The sequence below is a fragment of the Prosopis cineraria genome, unplaced genomic scaffold (assembly GCF_029017545.1).
Source record: "Prosopis cineraria cultivar Desert tree isolate PC_DT_omini unplaced genomic scaffold, ASM2901754v1 PC1, whole genome shotgun sequence".
In the NCBI taxonomy this organism is placed as follows: Eukaryota; Viridiplantae; Streptophyta; class Magnoliopsida; order Fabales; family Fabaceae; genus Prosopis; species Prosopis cineraria.
The window spans coordinates 37806735-37825709 of record NW_026555332.1 but is presented as its reverse complement, the minus strand read 5'-3'; the positions used below and the strand labels follow the sequence as shown (position 1 = coordinate 37825709).

At 36.9% G+C, this 18975-nt stretch overlaps 2 protein-coding genes across 3 annotated transcripts; one reads left to right on the top strand and one right to left on the bottom strand.

Annotated features, from left to right (window-relative positions):
• LOC129322028 (probable serine/threonine protein kinase IREH1) lies at nt 1–13663 on the top strand. 2 transcript variants are annotated; one of them, XM_054968060.1, is made up of 18 exons: nt 1–994; nt 3134–3201; nt 3333–3518; nt 3616–4989; nt 5801–5973; nt 7828–8074; nt 8633–8725; nt 8804–8944; nt 9037–9129; nt 9596–9800; nt 10705–10790; nt 11606–11694; nt 12216–12267; nt 12371–12427; nt 12515–12688; nt 12786–12866; nt 13044–13234; nt 13316–13663. In XM_054968060.1, the coding sequence occupies exons 1-17, from the start codon at nt 265–267 to the stop codon at nt 13158–13160; spliced, it is 3966 nt and encodes a 1321-aa protein (XP_054824035.1). In that variant the 5' UTR covers nt 1–264; the 3' UTR covers nt 13161–13234; nt 13316–13663. The 2 variants fall into 2 exon arrangements, with proteins under 2 accessions (XP_054824035.1, XP_054824042.1); XM_054968067.1 differs by having other exon boundaries at nt 3–994; nt 12789–12866.
• A 2314-nt stretch (nt 13664–15977) lies between these two features.
• LOC129322044 (probable inactive receptor kinase At1g48480) lies at nt 15978–18749 on the bottom strand. Its single transcript, XM_054968075.1, has 2 exons — nt 17417–18749; nt 15978–16940 (listed from the first exon to the last, which is right to left on the bottom strand). Exons 1-2 carry the CDS (start codon nt 18747–18749, stop codon nt 16324–16326), a joined length of 1950 nt encoding a protein of 649 aa, XP_054824050.1. The 3' UTR covers nt 15978–16323.
• Between the last annotated feature and the right edge of the window lie 226 nt (nt 18750–18975).

Here is an 18975-nt window from a genome sequence, read left to right as displayed (position 1 = left end):
AAGATTTCCACCTCGTTTGGTCAATTCGCTCTTTCAGGGTCGTTCGCCCCCTTTCCTCACGAAGTCATATATTTTATCAACCCAGTCCACAAATCCAAGCTTTTGAAGGAGACAACCACCTTTCACTTTCCAGAACAACTTCCTTGTTCGCGCACTGTGCAAAAACTACACTTTCTTCATCAATGTCAGTCTCTGCAGCCCTGCATCTATGCTAGGGCTGCACCAATATCCCCACTTTCTTCTTCTCACCTTGCTCCCTCGACAATGGTCTTCAAAGGCAGGTTCTTCAACTTCAAGAAATCCGACTCTTCCAGCCCCGATGGATCACCCAGTAGCCCCCAATCATTCGGCTCCAATTCCCCCAGTAGATCCGACAAGAAGAAGCCCAAATCAACTGCTAAGGACTCCCAGATCGCTAAGACTGCCAGTGCCAATGGTTTCGGCGATGCTTGCCGCCCAACGCAACTGATGTACGGGACTAAGAAGAAGGATGCCAAAGGAAACGACAGTCAGACTCAGCAAGAGTCCCGCGGGAGATCGTCGAAGCCAAGCTCCGGTGGGGAATTGGTTTCCAGTTTGTCAGCGAGTTCTGGGTTGAAGTCGAAGATGGTTGCTGCGGCGGCGGGTGCTGCTAGTGGGAAGGAATCGTCCTCATCATCGGTTTCGCCAATTTTAGCATCTTCCCTCGGATTGAATAGGATAAAGACGAGATCAGGACCACTGCCACAGGAGAGCTTCTTCGGCTTTAGGAATGATAAAGGGTCGACACTTGGTGTGAGTAATCTCTCCAAGCCCGGTAGTGATGATGGAAAAATGAAGGAGCCGGTTAATTACCGTAAAGTGGCGTTTCAAGAGAGCTTTGGAAGTGGAAACTGGGTTGATAATGGAAGCAATTCGGATAGTATGTCAACTGGGAGTGCTCCGTCCAGGGACCAGAGCCCTAATGTATTGCCACGGTCGCGGCTACAGAACGCAGAATCGTCATCCGGATCAGGTTTGCATTCTATCTCGATTTCTGTGACATGAGTCTTATTTTTACATTTTTGCTCATTTCCAATTGTGAATGTCTCGTCTGCGCCCAAATTTACCACTGAGTTCATTATGCGCTAGGCTGTGCATTTTTCATGTCGATCTTTGACTTGGTTTAAAGATGTGTGTGGAGGCATGCGCTTTCCTTTCAAAGAAAATTGTCAAACGTTTTTACGAGCAGAAGCTGCAGAGAAACTATAGTCTTTTTCGAGGTTGTTACAGATTTTTTAAAATGAATCAGGCAAAAAGATATTGTTTTCCAAAACTTTAATTTGTGGGAATTTGTACATTTGAGTGCATTTGATTATCGATTTTATTGGTTAAATGATGAGGTATCAAATTGAAATATGGATCACCAAAGGCGAGAAAGTTCAAATTGTTGAGTAATAATGCTCTCCCGAAAACCTACCTTAGAAGTGTCTTGAACTTTCCTACAGAATTGAACAAGGCAATGTGGCAGGTTTTTCAGATATCCCAACGAAACAAATATCCAATATCCGATCTAATAAATTAGCGTATAAGGACATATGGCCAGGATATTAAAATTAGATATCCGTATTGATTTTGTGGGTTCCTGATATCTGAAATCTGTATAAATGGATAATAATTGACATGAATGTAGGTAATTGTCTGTAGAATATATTATAGTTTTATTCATCACTGACTCCATTTATTACTTCTTTCTTTTGGTTAGTTTAATGCTTTTGAAGTTCACAAATATTAACTAAAAGTTGCAAAAGAGCTGTCTAAAATCTAGCTGAACTGCATTTTGAAATATGAACATGGGCATTGGTAATTTGTGAGTTTCAAATACTTTGGACATGGTGCATTTTCAGTGTAAATATGAGAAGTATAACAGTTTTTGGTATTTAGCTAGGGCTCTGATGGCGAATTTATGTTTTGGATTTAGACAAGGAATTTAAAAAAAAAAAAATAACTTGGTGCATACCATCCCTAATATCAAACAATCAACTAAAGGGTCGTTTGCTTATGGGTATGTAGGGAGGGGAAGTCATACTTCTTGGAAGTATGGACATATATCTTGCTTGGTTTGCTAAAAGTTTCAACTTTCCAGGAAGTTAAGACTCTTGCTTCCCTCACAACTAGGGAAGTAACTTACCGAGCAATACCTAGGTAAGTTCTACTTCTCTAGTATATTGTCTTTCAAATTAAAAAAAAATAATATACTCCTTCCAGTCCTTAATACAAGACAAACTTAACCAACTTCATGCTTATTAAGAAATGATAGCTATATTTTTAAAATTGTTAAAAAATATGTAACTTTTCAATTTTGCCCTTCTTTGCAATTAATAACCACAATAAATTGTTGTCTAAGAATTCAAATGATAATAAATGAACAAGGGGTAAAATTGGAAGAAACATTAATTACTCTAACTTTACTTTATATTAAGAACTAAAAAAAGCTTTCAAAGTTTGCCTTATATTAAGGATTTGGGGGATTATATTTTTTTAAAAAGATAATTGTAACTTCCTGGGAAATAAAAAAGTAACCAAGGAATTCATATATTAACTTCAAGAAAGTAATGCAATTGAACCAAGTGAGTCCCAAATTTGAAAATCTAACATTGTTTATCATAACATGTGATAAAGAAAATATCAAGTACTCTTCCGCAATTAAAATCTTTACTCAACAAACACAATGCAGAACATTTGAATTGAGAGTCTTTGTTGTCATGTTATCCTGCTGCAGTTGGTATATTCACATTAACATGGTTTAAAGTTGTCCTATGAGATACTGCACTTGTCTTCTCATTGGGGCATGAAGAATATTGTGTACTTTGAGATGTCTTCTCATACGAAGTAGGCATCCTTCTTGTCCTTATTTCCGTCACTCTATACATGCTATATACAGGGCTAGATATTACCTTTGAGTTAAAGCTTATGTTATTTTGTTTTAGTATTCGTTGTCATGTTTGCAGTGTATATTCTTGTGTAGTTGTTAGCTGTTGAGGTTTATCCACTAGCAATTGCTGAGCTGCTTCTCATTGTTACTGTATTTTTTTTTCCACTGAAATAACTGTCAAGTCTTCAATTTAACCATTTCTCTAAATTCTATTTTTTTAAATCATATCTCCTAATCCAGGAGGGAGACAAGAATCGACGCAGGTTCAATCTGAATGCTTACGAAGTGCAGGTGCTTGCACTCCAGAGGTACTGTAGATTTATGCACTGTCTTTCTTAGTTACTTTTGATCCATTTAACTTTTGCCTCAATGAGTTGCTTAGTGCTGTACAGTACTTATTAATATATTATGACTGTAAGTTTTCCTTCCTTCTTTCCAGACAGCATATGATTATGAAAACCCAAAGGAGTCTGAATCTCCTCGTTTTCAAGCTTTGTTACGTGTTACTAGTGCACCGAGAAAGAGGTTTCCTAATGACATTAAAAGTTTTTCTCATGAGCTGAACTCCAAAGGTGTTGTTCGTCCTTTTCCATTTTGGAAGGCTCGAAGATTAAATAACTTGGAGGTACTTTACACTTTAGATTTCATTTCTTGCAATTTGCTGTAGGAGGTGCATTTGTTTTGAGAAGAATGTAATTTAATCACTTTGCTGTTCTTTGCAGGAGATCTTGGTTATAATTCGGGCAAAATTTGATAAAGAAAAGGAAGAAGTGAATTCTGAGTTGGCTATTTTTGCAGCTGATCTGGTTGGAATTCTTGAGAAAAATGCAGATACTCATCCTGAGTGGCAAGAGACAATTGAGGACTTGCTAGTTTTGGCTAGGAGCTGTGCTATGACTTCACCTGGGGAGTTTTGGCTTCAATGTGAAGGAATTGTTCAGGAATTGGATGATAAACGTCAAGAACTTCCTCCTGGAATGCTTAAACGGCTTCACACTCGAATGCTGTTCATTCTCACAAGATGTACAAGGTTATTGCAATTCCACAAGGAAAGTGGTTTGGCAGAGGATGAGCATGTTTTGAATCTCCATCATTCTAGAGTCTTGCACTCTGCTGAAAAACGGATTACTCCTGGTTTGGGAAGGGATGGAAAAAGTTTGACTGCAGCGAAGGCCTCAAAGGTGTCAAAAGCTTCTAATAAAAAGTCTTATAGTCAGGAGCAACATAGCTTGGAATTGAAGAAAGATGCTATGCAGCCAGAAAAACTTCTTCATCGTGCTGGTGATGCTTCAAATCAAGATTCTTTTTCAAGCATGGATCGGATTGCTGCTTGGAAGAAATTCCTATCTCCAACAAGTAAAAGCCCAAAAGGAGCAGCTGAGTTGAAGGACCAGAATCTTGGAATGGTTGAACCTTCAAAGCTATCAATTAATAAGAGATCAAATTCTGATGCAGATCTGTCAGCTGCTAAGCCATCTGAGCTTATTAAAGATACCCAAGAACATGCTTCCAAACACCAACACAAAGTTTCTTGGGGCTACTGGGGTGATCATCAGGGCATGGTTGAGGAGAACTCAATAATCTGTCGTATATGTGAGGAGCAAGTTCCTACTTTGCATGTTGAAGAACATTCAAGGGTTTGTGCAATTGCTGATAGATGTGATCAGAAGGGTCTGAGTGTAAATGAGCGGCTTGTCAGAATTGCTGACACTTTAGAAAAGATGATGGAATCATGTATGCAAAAGGATATCCAGCAAATAGTGGGAAGTCCTGATGTTGGAAAGGTGTCAAATTCAAGTATGACTGAAGAATCTGATGTTCTCTCTCCAAAACTTAGTGATTGGTCTCGAAGAGGCTCAGAGGATATGTTAGACTGCTTCCCTGAAGCTGATAATTCTGCTTTTATGGATGACCTCAAGGCACTACCTCCGATATCATGTAAAACTCGTTTTGGTCCAAAGTCTGACCAAGGTATGGCAACTTCATCTGCAGGGAGCATTACTCCTAGGTCTCCCTTAATGACGCCAAGGACGAGTCAGATTGATTTACTCTTGGCAGGCAAGGGCGCTTATTCTGAGCATGATGATTTTCCACAGGCATGCCCTTTCTTCTCCATGTTTTGTCTGCAATGTTTGACCAACTTATTATATATGTGCTTGTGTGGGCATGATGTTTGGTGATTTATATATATATTCATGCATATAAGGTAGTGGTGTTTAGTCTAATGAACTTGGCCATGAAAGAATTCAAGGACTAAGAAGCATGTGAAGATGAACTTAGGGAAAAGGGGGATATGAATGGATGTGAGTGGTGTGGAAGTTGGTTTCAGTGGTTAATTTAAGTAGTTGATTTGAGTAAGACACATGGTTGATGGTGTGCAGCACACTTTCCCCATTGGTACTCCTGAAGCCAATATGCAACATGGAAGTGCTGACCAACATAACAACTCCAGTGTGATATGAAGAGACATTGTAGCGGTAATGGTGAGATGTGAAGAGACATTGTAGTGGTAATGGTGAGAGCTAAGGGCAGGTTAACTTACCATTATCGTTTGGCACATGAGCATGTGCCATATGAAACTTGCAATGCCTATAGTACTGCTCCATGGCATGCCACTGATAACTAAGCAAAACAAAGATTCATTTTGTTGGACATCAAAGGGATAGTGGTTGCCACTTCGAAAATGATCTTTCTTGATTGTTATGAGAAGAATTTGTGGATTAGAGGTTGACATTGTAAAGTTTTGTTTTGTTCAGTCTTTGGTTGATAAGTCAGCATTATTGTTGTTGTTATTGTTGAAAGTTGAAACGAGCTTCAGAGAACTGTGGTCTTTTTGTGTTTTCTCATACTAAACTATGAGTTTATGTTAGTCTATTTTCTCAAGATACTCCTTTTTGGAAATTGTAGATGAATGAACTTGCTGATATAGCACGGTGTGTAGCAAATGCTCCTTTGGATGATGATCGCTCAACGTCATATCTACTATCTTGTCTTGATGATTTGCAAGTTGTTTTAGACCGAAGAAAATTTGATGCACTTACAGTGGAGACCTTTGGAGCACGCATTGAGAAGTTGATACGGTTAGTACTTTGTGTCTGTATATGTGGCAGTGATTTCACATTGTAAAATTTATTATTAAGATATGACAAATTGGAATGTTGCTCAATGCTCACACACTTGCCTTACTCTGGTAGCCCTCTCTCATCTTTTTTTTTTTTTTTTTTTTATAGCACTTGGAAGATAGAGATTAATATAAGATATGCTCCTAGAGATAATGATTAAGGATAGCTGAGACTTCTAAAGAATAATACCCTTGTAAGACTGTAGATAATGATCAATTCCTAATCCATTGAGAGTTCCACTTAGATAGGTTTCTCAGCATTGGCCCTTAAGCTGAAGATTATACAGTCTGTAGCTTGTTACAATCTCCAAATAAACTCAATTAAAAAATGGGACATATTCAGACATATCTGCATCCAATTTAAATATAGAACATATCTGGAGTAGGGCACCTAGATGCTGAATCCCAATTTAAATTTTAAAAATTATGATGTACCTAGATTGAGGCACTTAACATTGCACTTGCACCATAACTCATAATGTTCCTCTCATATTTAAACGTAACTCAATAAATTGATATCAACTAATACTTCCTATAATGGCATTCTTGAGAAGTGACAAGGAAAAGTTCTCAGAATATTTTAATTTGCATCTTTTGAGTAGTCCTCAATCTTCTTTCCACTGGTCTCCACAGATTGGGTTGTTTTCTGCAACACCTGTTAACTTGCAATTCTAGTTTCTATTCTCCAAGTGCTGTGTGTCTGCGTGCTTCTTTTAAGTTTAACCATTGAATAACTATCTCAAACTTTAACTTGCCGCTTAACAACTACTGTAACAACTTAGGGTGTGACAACTTGAGTTAAGCTTCTACCAGCACCTCACAAGTTTGCGGTAGAAAGTTAACTGCAAAACCAATCAAACAATTATGATCTCAACCAATGAAAAACTTTAGGTAACTAGGGATTTTAGGACTGAAAGGATCTTGTTGGAATTTTTTCAGTTACTGGAATCTGTTCTTGTTGGTAAGCCATATATCTCTCCTGCAAATATTAGATATATTGTATTTAATTTAGTTGCCATATGTAGGAAGGATATTTTGCGGAGGTTGACCATGCATTATTCTTTCTGATTCTCTCCCTATTTTCTTGGGATTTCTGATTCCCACTATCAGTATATATCGTCCTGTACATTCTCTGATGGAATAGAATTATTCGATTGCTCAAATCTACAGTTCTGGTTGACAAAAAGTTGCAGAGCTCTGACCCTGAAAAGTATACGTCATTAATGCTACTCTTCTACCTCAAAACAAGGCTCAAATTTAAGATAAGAACAAAAATATGTATGGGTAGGCTACACACGTCTTGCTGGCAACCCTTATCGTTGTAATACTGTGATGATAAAGATTAACAATGCAATGAGCTCCAAAAGATAATAATAAAAGTTAATTATACACATAAACGATAATAAACTATAAGAATCTAGATATCAATAAACTTCTTATCCACTAGGAGTTCCGCATGTATTGTTTCTCAACACCTAGTAAAAGGAAAGCACTCAAGTCAATTATATGCAGCAGCACTTGATTATTAGTGAATACAAATTTTGGTGAATTCTTACTAAATACAACAGGGATAAATGTTCAAAGATGAGGTCTTAACCTCATTATCCAATAGAATAACCAAGAGATTTTATGACTAGACTCCATATGCTGAAACCCCCTTATGTGTCTCTAGCCACTGGCTATTTGAAATCTCTAATTAGCATCCTGTTAAAAGTTAAGCCAAGTTTTTGCAATTTTCTGTGGTTGTACTTGACTACTTGTGCCTTTTCAAATTGTTTTCTGCAACCTTTTGTTGAAGATTGGTTTTTGGCAGGGAGAAGTATTTGCAGCTTACTGAGATGGTGGAAGATGAAAAGATAGACATAACGAGTACTGTTATTGATGAAGATGCTCCCTTGGATGATGATGTGGTTCGTAGCTTGAGAACGAGCCCTATCCATCCTTCAAAGGACCGTACAACAATTGATGATTTTGAGATTATAAAACCTATCAGTCGGGGGGCATTTGGACGGGTTTTCTTGGCTAAAAAGAGAATAACTGGGGATCTTTTTGCAATAAAGGTTATTATATTTTATGCTGCTTCTATGCCTTGTATAAGCAATGTTTGGTGACCTGAAGCTGAAGGGTGTTTGTGTGGAGTTTGAGCAAAACTTTCCCTTTGTTTATATTTCCGTTTTTATGATCTTTAGCTGTCAGTTCTATTTTTGTTGAATGTAATCACTTTATCTTGGAAAATAGTAAGTTGTTAGGCTTTGGTGCTGATGAGTGGGAATTGGGAAACAGTGACTGTGGAATGCTTCTTTATGATCAGCATTTTGCAGATGGTCATGTTATTATATTTTTCATCCTTCCCATTGCTGGTGTCATGTGAGTCTGTACGTGTGTGCCTATGTATTTTAAGTCTATACATGAATTCTTATTGATTGCTTCCTGAAATTATTTAGTACTTTTCACCTATATGCATTTTTCTGTGTTTCCATAGAGGTAATTTGATGTGATGAATTTGGTGCTTGGCTGTATTGGGCCTTATCTCTTATTGTATGGTTAGTTTGTTTCTATTCTTTTAATACATACTTTACTCTTTAGTCCCTTACAATATCATTCTCATTTCATAACAGGTTCTTAAGAAGGCAGACATGATCCGTAAGAATGCTGTGGAAAGTATATTAGCAGAACGTGATATCTTAATTACAGTGCGCAATCCTTTTGTGGTGAGCAGGTCTAACATGCTAATTATTCTATTCTTGGAGGATTGGAAATTGTGCTAACATTAGTATGATTTGTATTAGGTTCGTTTCTTCTATTCATTTACATGCAGTGAGAACTTGTATCTTGTCATGGAATATCTTAATGGAGGTGACCTCTATTCATTATTGAGGAATCTGGGCTGCCTGGATGAGGAGGTTGCTCGTGTATATATTGCTGAAGTGGTATTTATTGATCCTCTTTCTGTCTCTCTGGCAATAACAGAAAGGACATGACACAATAATACAGTCGTCTTTAATATTCTATCCAATTGCAGGTGCTTGCATTGGAATATTTGCATTCACTTAGGGTGGTTCATCGTGACTTGAAGCCTGACAATTTGTTGATTGCTCATGATGGTCATATTAAGGTTACTTCAAAAAATATTATCTTTATCTTCATTTACTTGGAGTTGATTTCAGCAGTCTTCCATTTTAAACTTCAAAAATTAAATGTTTTTGGTTGGATTACATTTATGTTGACTTTGTTTGACTTGGGTATAGGATTCTGGCTCAATATCATTGTTTTATCTGTTATATATCTGTTTAGCCAAACTCTATGTATTTCTACTGAAGCATGCTTTCTCTCAACATAACTGGTCTGTGGCTTTGTGAGTTCCCATGGAAGGTGATAAACGAGTTTTAAAATTCTCACTTGACCTTAACAATCAAGCTTTAAATGATAGATAAAATTTATACATCTTTTAAGCTACAGTGGCATGCTTTTGAATTTTAACTTTTATATATTCTCGGGTCCCTCTTGAATAAATTCTACACATACTGGTGTTACAATTGTCAACTTGTCAAAACTTCAATATTGTTTGTTTACTCATGCAGCTGACGGATTTTGGGCTTTCAAAAGTAGGTCTAATCAACAGCACTGATGATTTGTCTGGTCCAGCAGTGAGTGGGACATCCCTACTCGGTGATGATGAACCTCAGTTATCTACATCTGAGCATCAAAGTGAAAGAAGGAAGAAACGTTCTGCTGTGGGTACGCCTGATTATTTAGCACCGGAGATTCTCTTGGGAACTGGCCATGGTTTGTATAGACCTTTTTTCCATTTTAAATTGCCAAGTTTTTTTCAACTTTATTTGCCTCTTAAGTTATCGATTGGACTTTTCTCGTTATTAGGGAACATTATCTTGATGATGATGTTTGGAAAGAACTTAGGGTGCGGTTGGGTAATCAAGGTTTGACATTTGAAATCCACTTTTCAACTTTTGGGATGTTAAATGTTGTCTAGGTAATTTTTAAGTGAACAAAATGACTTTTTAAATGAGTTGAAATGTGGGTTCGCCAACTCTATTTTTTGGTGGATTTGAAATTGCAAACGGGAGTTGGGTTGTACCTACTTTTATAAATGATCATAATACCCTCGTTATGTTTTAATTTTTTCTAATATTAAACTATATATTTTTTATTCTTATTATTTAACATATTAAATTTTTATGTCATTTTAATTTTTTAAACATTTCGAGTATATTATATTTGTATAACAAAAATTATCAATTATCATAAACCAATGACTTTTTTTGGTCATTATATATTCAAAAGTACATTTCAAAAGCACGATTATCATTAATTCAAATAACTTTCAGTTTACTAAACTGACTTTTGAAAAAATGTATCTAAACACAAATTTCATTTTGGCAACTGATTTTCACTAAACTAACTTTTGTAGAATGAACTTTCAGCAAATGGACTTTTGACAAATTAAAAACTACACACACACTTAATGATGCTGAACACAGACTGGAAAGATATTTGCCCCTTCAGTGAAATTACTTGATAGGCGTTAGTTGATATAACTACCAGACTCTTTTGGAGTTACTGAACTCTTTTCCCAAGTTATACTGGATACTGATGAAGCTTATGCTATATACATATTTTGTATCTATTATTATAAACATTGCATGAATAAGTATTTGTGCAAATTTTGCAGGGTATACTGCTGATTGGTGGTCTGTTGGTGTTATTTTATTTGAATTGCTTGTTGGCATTCCACCTTTCAATGCAGAGCATCCTCAGGTTTGTACCCCACATCTTTGTGTGATGTGTATCTATATATGGGATCCCTGTTTCAGTTTCCCTGTTTTGCATTTACCTTTGCTTCCATCACTTTTGTGGATGTATACAGTACCATGATTGATTAGTGCAACCAAGTTAATTCCCTAGGATCAATTTGCATGATGAATGTGGCCTTTTTTTTTTGGGTTTTATTTTTCAACGTTGTCTTTTTGGCATTGTTCTTATGTTGTTCAACACCTTGTTATTTGGTGATGGTGTCAATTTAAGTAATCATATTCAGTTGAAGCGCGCATTAGGCCTTCCACTTCCTGTTAGTCAATCGATATATCTGGTTGCCTCTCAAGTTTTCTTCTCTCCCTGTCATTGGTGTCAATTTTTTTTTCCCTTATAACGAATCACATCCATTTAGTTGCTGGAGATAAATTTGCATGACAAATGTGACTTTTTTCCGGTTGCTTTTAATCTGTCAGCATTTTTTCTTGCTGGCATTATTCATGGTGCAAAATCTTGTTTTTTCATGATGGTGCCAATTTAAGCTATACTACTCAATTAGATTGCATAATGCCATCCTCATATGGTTACTCAATCTGTATCCGGTTGCCTCTCAAGTTTTATTTTCTCCCTGTAATTGTGTTTGATTTCTAAATTATTTTTGTATCTTGGTTAACCTTTGGTGCATTGGGAGATAATGTGGTCTTCTGACATTATATTGTTCTATATACTTAAATTGCCGAATTAATTGTCTGTGATTAACAGTAACAAACTTGAAATGAAAAGGTTCTCACTGGAAGATTTGGTTGTTTTTGTGTTTATAGATGATATTTGATAATATCCTTAATCGTAATATACCATGGCCCCGGGTGCCAGAAGAAATGAGTCCTGAAGCACAAGATCTTATTGATCGGTAATATAATATTTTACCTTTCATTGTACTTGTTTTTTTGTTTCACTGTTCTTATCATAGGGATTAGGTAAGTCTTTGGTTTTTGGCTTGTTGATCTCTTGTATGTGATGTTTTTAGTATCTTTGATTGATATTTGCTGCTTGGTCTTGTAAATGTTACCTTTGCTACCTTAGCTCACATTATTTTAGTGAAATTTGTCCTTAGGAACTTGACCAAAAGTAAGTATTTCTCCCATTTAGTGGAGAAATTTGCAAAATTATTGAACTTTCACTGTCTGTTTCTTAAAAGATCTGTAATGATGTCTCTTCTAGTTCTAGGGCTTAACTTATTATTTGCTGTACTGAAATCCAAATGTTATCAATCTATCAATCCAAGCTTCTTTAAGTTTGAGGCACCTTTTCACATTGGAGATTTTATGATTTTCTTTGTCAGTCCAGTGGTTGCACTCTCTGTCAAGATAACTGGATTTTTTTCTTAATTCTTTTTTAAAATGTTTAGTGATTGAGATTTGAACTTCTTAGGTTACTGACTGAAGATCCTAATCAGAGACTTGGAGCCAGGGGAGCATCGGAGGTGCAATAAATTCTCTAGATAATCATATAGTTTATCTTTTTTCTTTTTTCTTTTTTTGCCAAACCTTAAAATGTCAAAAGTAATACACGTCTGTATGATCCAGGTGAAGCAGCATATTTTCTTCAAGGATATAAACTGGGATACTCTTGCCCGGCAGAAAGTATGAACTCCTTTCACATAATGGTTTAACTCATATTTGATGTGAATGTCTTGGGTAGAATTCTTAAGGCATTTATTGTTTTTGCAGGCTGCATTTGTGCCTTCTTCTGATAGTGCTCTGGACACTAGTTATTTCACAAGCCGCTATTCATGGAATGCATCTGATGGCCTCGTTTATCCAGCTAGTGATATAGATGAATACAGTGATTGTGATAGCTTAAGTGGTAGTAGTAGTTGCTTGAGCAATCGTCAAGATGAAGTGGTATACACATTTATAGATATTATCAGGTTTAAATGAACACTGTTGAATTATCTTTTTAATTACTGTGGGCTGACTTACTCTTGGGAAAACCTATAAGCAGGGGGATGAATGTGGTGGTCTTGCAGGGTTTGAGCCTGGTTCCTCTATCAATTACTCCTTCAGTAATTTTTCCTTCAAGGTAATTATCTCACGTAAAGTATATTATGCTTTCTTTATGATCTAACCAAATGCATATTCAAGTATTAGTAGGAATGAAGTCAAATTTTGCAGCATCTCAAGCCCCGGCTTGTCTAGCATGTTATGTTTTTTTATCATTTACCCCTCTTCATTATGAATGTTTCCCTTGGGTTTTCAGAATCTTTCCCAGCTTGCATCAATCAACTATGATCTTCTCACTAAGGGATTGAGAGATGAGCCACCTCCAAATTCTAGTGCACAAACAATCTCGTCTCTGTCGACTCCCAGAATTTAGTTTTTTGGCTTTTTGCCAGATCTGAGCAATTTCTAGGGGCACACTCACCTACGGTTTTTTTATACATTGTACATGTATGATTCTGCAACGCTCTTGTCATTTCGTCATGTCTTAAAACTTTTCTGCTGATCTAATTTTTATTTCTTGCTTTGCAGAGATTTTAAAGGGTCTCGAAAACGGGTGCAGGTAAAAAAATGGGGGAAAAAAAACTCAAACGGGTTCAGGATGCGCAATTTATTTATTAGGTCAAGGGTCAACACTGGGGTGTCAATCTTTTTTGATGTGTTGTGAATGAATTGAGTGCTGCAAGTGCTTGAAAATGCATGCCACAACTTTGGTGGCTTGCATTGGTCTGTGGTGTAAACGTTGCTGCTTTTCTTAATACCACAGCAATAAGAGCATTTCCCTTTGTAGGTTCAGGATAAATAGAGAGAAGATTTCTAATCAAGGCCAATTTTTTTCGTACTTAAATCTAAGCATATACTGCATTCTTTTTCTCCCAATCTGAACATGCCATGTGATATCAACTATATATTTTGGTTAAAGTATATATTTAGTTTTAATTTCATACGTTTCATTTTAGTCCATAATTTTATAAAGTGTCTTTTTAATTCTTTAAACTTAACATAGTTAATTTTATTCTAACAAATTTTTATATTAAATTTTTAAATATTGATAATATTCTTAAATGTTGACGTATGAAGTTTAATTTTTATAAAATAATAATTGAAATAAAAAACAATTATTTTAAACTAACAATGTCAGATTAACAGATTAAAAATATAATTTATAAAATTGAAAGATTAAATTAAAATTTTATATAAAGTTAGAAGGGTGAAAGTATATTTTAATCATTTTTTTTAGGGGGAGCTAATGCTATGTAATTTCAAGTGATCTCTCTTTTCAAAATTCTTACAATAATACCCCTATGATGTAGCGAAAAAGAGGACGCAATGTCCATGTCTGAATTATTACATCATTGAAGAAGTTATGGTGTTAGTAACAAAGAGTTAAGTCTAATCGAATAAATTAGTTTTTCATGGAGTGACAAACTAATGTTTGAGTCTTTGACAAGTATGATTATTTTCAATGAAAATGTATATGTAATAAGAGGATAATGGTAATAGCATTCCTGGAAAAAGAGGATTTGAATTTGATGAGTAATTTAAGTCTATTCATTTGATAAATGTCTAATGTGGTACTATAACAATCATTTGATTAAATCAAATAGTTGCTGAAAATTTTATTTTATAATATCAAGAAAGTATTAAATTTTAAATTTTTGGAGAGTATGTGATGAGTATTCTAATAGTAAGTATTGTTTTGAATTTTGGGAGAGAAATATATTTTAATAGTTTTTAAATATTAATGAGATTCAACGATTATAGTTGAGACTAGACTGAAGCCACCCATTGAATCCTAATCCGGAAACAAGTATAACTCTAATTGATATTCAATTGAGAGGGTTTTTTACATTGCATAAAATCTTAAGAGAGGAAATCATATTATGGGTAGTCTGATTTGTTACAAAAGAAATATAAACTCATTATATTGCATTCTAAACAGTTGTTATCAGATCTGCCTTCAGTATAAACAAAACGAGAATAAATTAAAGGAAATGCCTCAAGAAGAATTTAGAAACTCTGCTTCGCAGGGGAAAATTAAACAATTTAAGGTCCATGAAAGAGATAAAAGGAGCCGTTAGATAAAGTCCATTTTTATGTAACGGCAGTAATAGCCACCAAAAAAAAAAAAAACTCAGTTTGGCCCTTGGCACAGAGACGAGAAATTTCAAGTTTTCAACGTTCAAATATTCAATTAGATACTCACAAGGCTCCTCCATTATTTGTATTTGTGTAAATACCATATCTGCACGAGTCCTAAAAAAGGGGTCACCAATGGGTGAAAGAAGATACGTAATAAGACAGCAACATTACCAGGAGACAGACACAAACATCACTGTCTTGTTCATTCGTTCGCAACCTCATTTGAATTCACATCACAACAATTTAAACAGAACAGAACAGCAAGGTTCGGTGCAGATAGCAACAAAATATGAGCATTAAGCAGAGGTTGGTCCACTATATCAGAACCTCACTTTCAACTTTCAAAAACTGCCACTCCCCTACACTTGTTCACATTTGGTCTGCCAAATAAAGCCATTCGTTTTTGTAATCTCCATAACTTCTGAGAAGGTTTATTTCCAGTGCTTGTCACTTCGCATGATGTTTTAATTCTAAAATCCTATGTCCAGAAAGGTTAAGAAGGAAGTGGCTTAACCTTTGTCTTTGTAAACCAATAACAAAATTGGTTTATCATAATGGGACCCATGATGGGGCTGACCACCTGATACTCTGTATTCCACAAGTCCTATCAGACCTTTACTTTAACGAGCATGCTTTTTGCATGGAAAAAATTGTACGGAAAGAACTAATATTCTAGGGTTGTTTGTTGGATTAAACTTCCCTAACATCATTCCAAATTAACTTTTCAAAGCATAGTTCACGTGAAAACATAAGGCTCTTAATTTTGTTTCATGTTCACAAGTGCTAGTTTCTTATATATAAATCTAATCTATCAAAGATAAATAATTGCATAAAATTATAAATAAATAAATAAATGCAATAAGGCTCTTCATAGGCCACAGTTGAAGTCGACCTGTGAAGAGCCTGATGAATTATTATCAGTTTTTTTGTGAATGGGGTATCAAATAAATATGCTTTTAACAAGGTGGGGTTCATGTCATGCCCTCAGCCATTTTTGGCAACAAATAAAGGGGTGATCATACGTGCCACCGACAAGGAAAAAAGTTTCAACTTTCAACAAAGCAAAAGCCAATGTTAAAGCAAAGAAGAGTAATAATTACATCAACCAGAATCCATCAATAATGACTAATGGAACAGACATCAACCCCCTCAAGCTATTCATTGAGATAGAAATTGGGGGGAAGAAATATTAAATGAAGATACTGTAAGAGAAGAAGAAAATAAAAAAGAAAAGATGAAAAATTTAAAGTTGGGTGCTGAGAAAATTTAAGGACCGAGATAAAAGAATACAGCATAAGCACCGGAAAACATGGGCTCTTTTTTTTTTTTGGGTTTTTAACAAAGCAAAGATGATATGATCTTTTTTTAGCATACCCATCATGGAGAAGATATGTCATCTACATTATATTGATCAGATCAGGCTGCTGAATTTGGTCTTGATCCTCCTTCAGGCTTGAACGACGTAACTCTTCTATGCGTTGCCTCACCTCAGGCATTGAAGGGCGCTTATCAGGATATTGAGCTGCACAATCAACTGCAAGCTGCAATAATTGAACCATCTCCTCCTCAACATTCTGATACCTGAGGAGCTCAAGATCAAACACTTCAGAAGTCCATTCTTCTCTAACAACAGATTGAACCCATCTTGGGAGATCTACTCCTTCCTCGTTTAAGAGAGAATGTGTGGGAGCCTTTCCAGTCAGAAGTTCCAAGAGCAGCACTCCAAAGCTGTAGACATCTGCCTTCTGAGAAACTTTGCGAGGATCAGTAACTTCTGGCGCACGGTAGCCAGCAACCCGATTGGGAGTGGAGGAAGGACCAACAAGATGTGCCAGGCCAAAATCAGACACTCTGGCATCATAGGATTTGGTGAGGAGGATGTTGGATGACTTTATGTTTCCATGAGAAACATTAGGTCCCTGTGAATGTAGGTACTCGATGCCTTGAGCAGCTCCTAGCGCAATTCCTGATCTGATTTCCCAATTCAATGGTGTCCTACCCGCCCCTTTGTTTCCTGGTTCATGTTTTTCACGTACTCGTTACAATGAAGTTTTTTGGGAAGTAAAGCTGATAAAAAATATGGAGCCAATTCAAGTTATTGTTATGATAATATAGAAATTTATCAGCCAATGTCACCATCTTTAGGCTAACAGAAGATGGAACAAGATGATGCGGAATTGCATGTATGTACTACCCAAAGCCATATAGATCTATGAGGAAGCAATTGAAAAGAACTGCAAATAGGATGCATGGAAAAACCCATTTTCTAAAGGATGCAGATTCTCAGCCCACCCTCTTTTGAAAGATTCAACGAAATCAACAGTTGGGCACTAATAACAATTATGCATATTCCCTAAAAGAGGATAAATACAATCACCAAAAGAGTGGAAATTGTGGAGTTCATCTTCAAAGAATATATGATGCCTTCAAAATCTACTAAAAATGTGAAATCAAGTATTAGTGGATCTTAAAAAGATTGAAAATGCTCACCATGCAAAAGTGCAGATAAGCTTCCCGTTGGCATGTAATCATAGACAAGAAGTTTTTCATCCCTACTGAAATAATAAGCCCTGAGAGGAACCAAATTCTCATGATCCATTGCTCCAACCAATTCAATCTTCTCCTTGAATTCCTTTTCAGAAATTGTCACATCCTTCAACCTTTTCACAGCCACCACCGGACCAGCCTCCAGGACCGCCTTATAAGCTGTTCCGAACGTTCCTTTACCCAAAACCTCTGCCGAAGCTCTAAGCAAATCTTCCAGATCAAACACTTTCGGTGAATTACCGAAGAATGCCAACTTCTTCGATCCGTCATTGCTGTTCAATTCTGTTCTGCCGTTTCCGGTCATGGCTGCTGCGGCCACAGCAGCTACCGAATACCCATTACTTTGACCACTATTCTCCACATCTGAAACGGGTTTATCGCCTGGAATTTCAGTTTCTGGATGCTTCATAGTAGCAATGTCGACGGAGCTCGACTTCTTACTACTCTTCTTCCGGCAAAGCAGAATCAAAGCAAACAGAACCAACAGGAGAAACACCACAGATCCAACGACTATCCCAGCTATGGCCCCACCAGACAATTTCTTCTTCTTCCCCCGGTTGTTGTTATCAATCTCACCCGACGGAGATATTGCAGCTCCTTCTCCTGGGCACAGCTTGAGGGGCTTCCCACACAGTGAATTGCCTAGAAATGAATCTTCGGAAAATGTCTGTAACTTTACCGGTACCGACCCGTTTAACAAATTGTTCGACACGTTGAACTGCTCGAGATTTTCCAGGTTCAACCCAGGAATGGAACCTGAAAGCTGATTATTCTCGAGATACAGAGTCCTCAGCCTCGCCAACTTGTTGAACTCTAGCGGAATCGCACCGGAAAAATTGTTGTGCCCCAAATTAAGGCGAACCATGTCGGGTAAAGAGAACAAGAATTCAGGGATTTCTCCAGAGAGCAAGTTTCGCTGCAAGTAAAGATTCCGAAGGTGGACGCAAGAAGCGAGATCTGAAGGGAGACTTCCAGTCAAGGCGTTGAAACGCAGACTGAGAGTCTGGAGATGAGTGAGGTTCCCGAAAATGCCGTTAGGTAACCGGCCGGAAAGCCCAACACCGGGAAGATGAAGCTCGACGACCTGGTCATGGTCGCATTGGACGCCAGCCCACTTACAGTGATTCTGCAAGGTGATGTTCCAGAGAAGGGTTCGGCCTCCCACCGAGGAACGGAGAGCGAGGAGAGCAGTCCGCTCAGAAGCCAGATCTGGTCTGGCCAGAGGAAGCAAAATGAGGAAGATGGGAAGCAACAGAGTGAGCTTGTGAGGCAGCATTGCTGAGAATCTGCGAGCAACGCCGAGCAGAGTGTGGAAGGAGAAGGAGACAATGGTGGTAGATTGGCGATAGTCTGGTTCAGATTGATGGCATTGTGGGTGTTGCCATTGGAGGAGTGAGAGAAAGCAAGGATTGGGCAGCCTGCATTTTTCTATACAAATTACATACATAGAGAGAGAGAGAGAGAGAGAGAGAGATGATGATGATGATGATGATGATGAAGGC

Bases quoted from the DNA above. Each gene is read 5' to 3' on its own strand.
- LOC129322028 (XM_054968060.1), top strand. From the start codon at position 265: ATGGTCTTCAAAGGCAGGTTCTTCAACTTCAAGAAATCCGACTCTTCC. The intron at 995-3,133 runs GTTTGCATTCTA...CTCCTAATCCAG, and splicing joins AGAATCGTCATCCGGATCAG to GAGGGAGACAAGAATCGACG. The intron at 8,075-8,632 runs GTTATTATATTT...ATTTCATAACAG, and splicing joins GGGATCTTTTTGCAATAAAG to GTTCTTAAGAAGGCAGACAT.
- LOC129322044 (XM_054968075.1), bottom strand. From the start codon at position 18,749: ATGCTGCCTCACAAGCTCACTCTGTTGCTTCCCATCTTCCTCATTTTG. The intron at 16,941-17,416 runs GTGAGCATTTTC...AACATGAACCAG, and splicing joins CTTATCTGCACTTTTGCATG to GAAACAAAGGGGCGGGTAGG.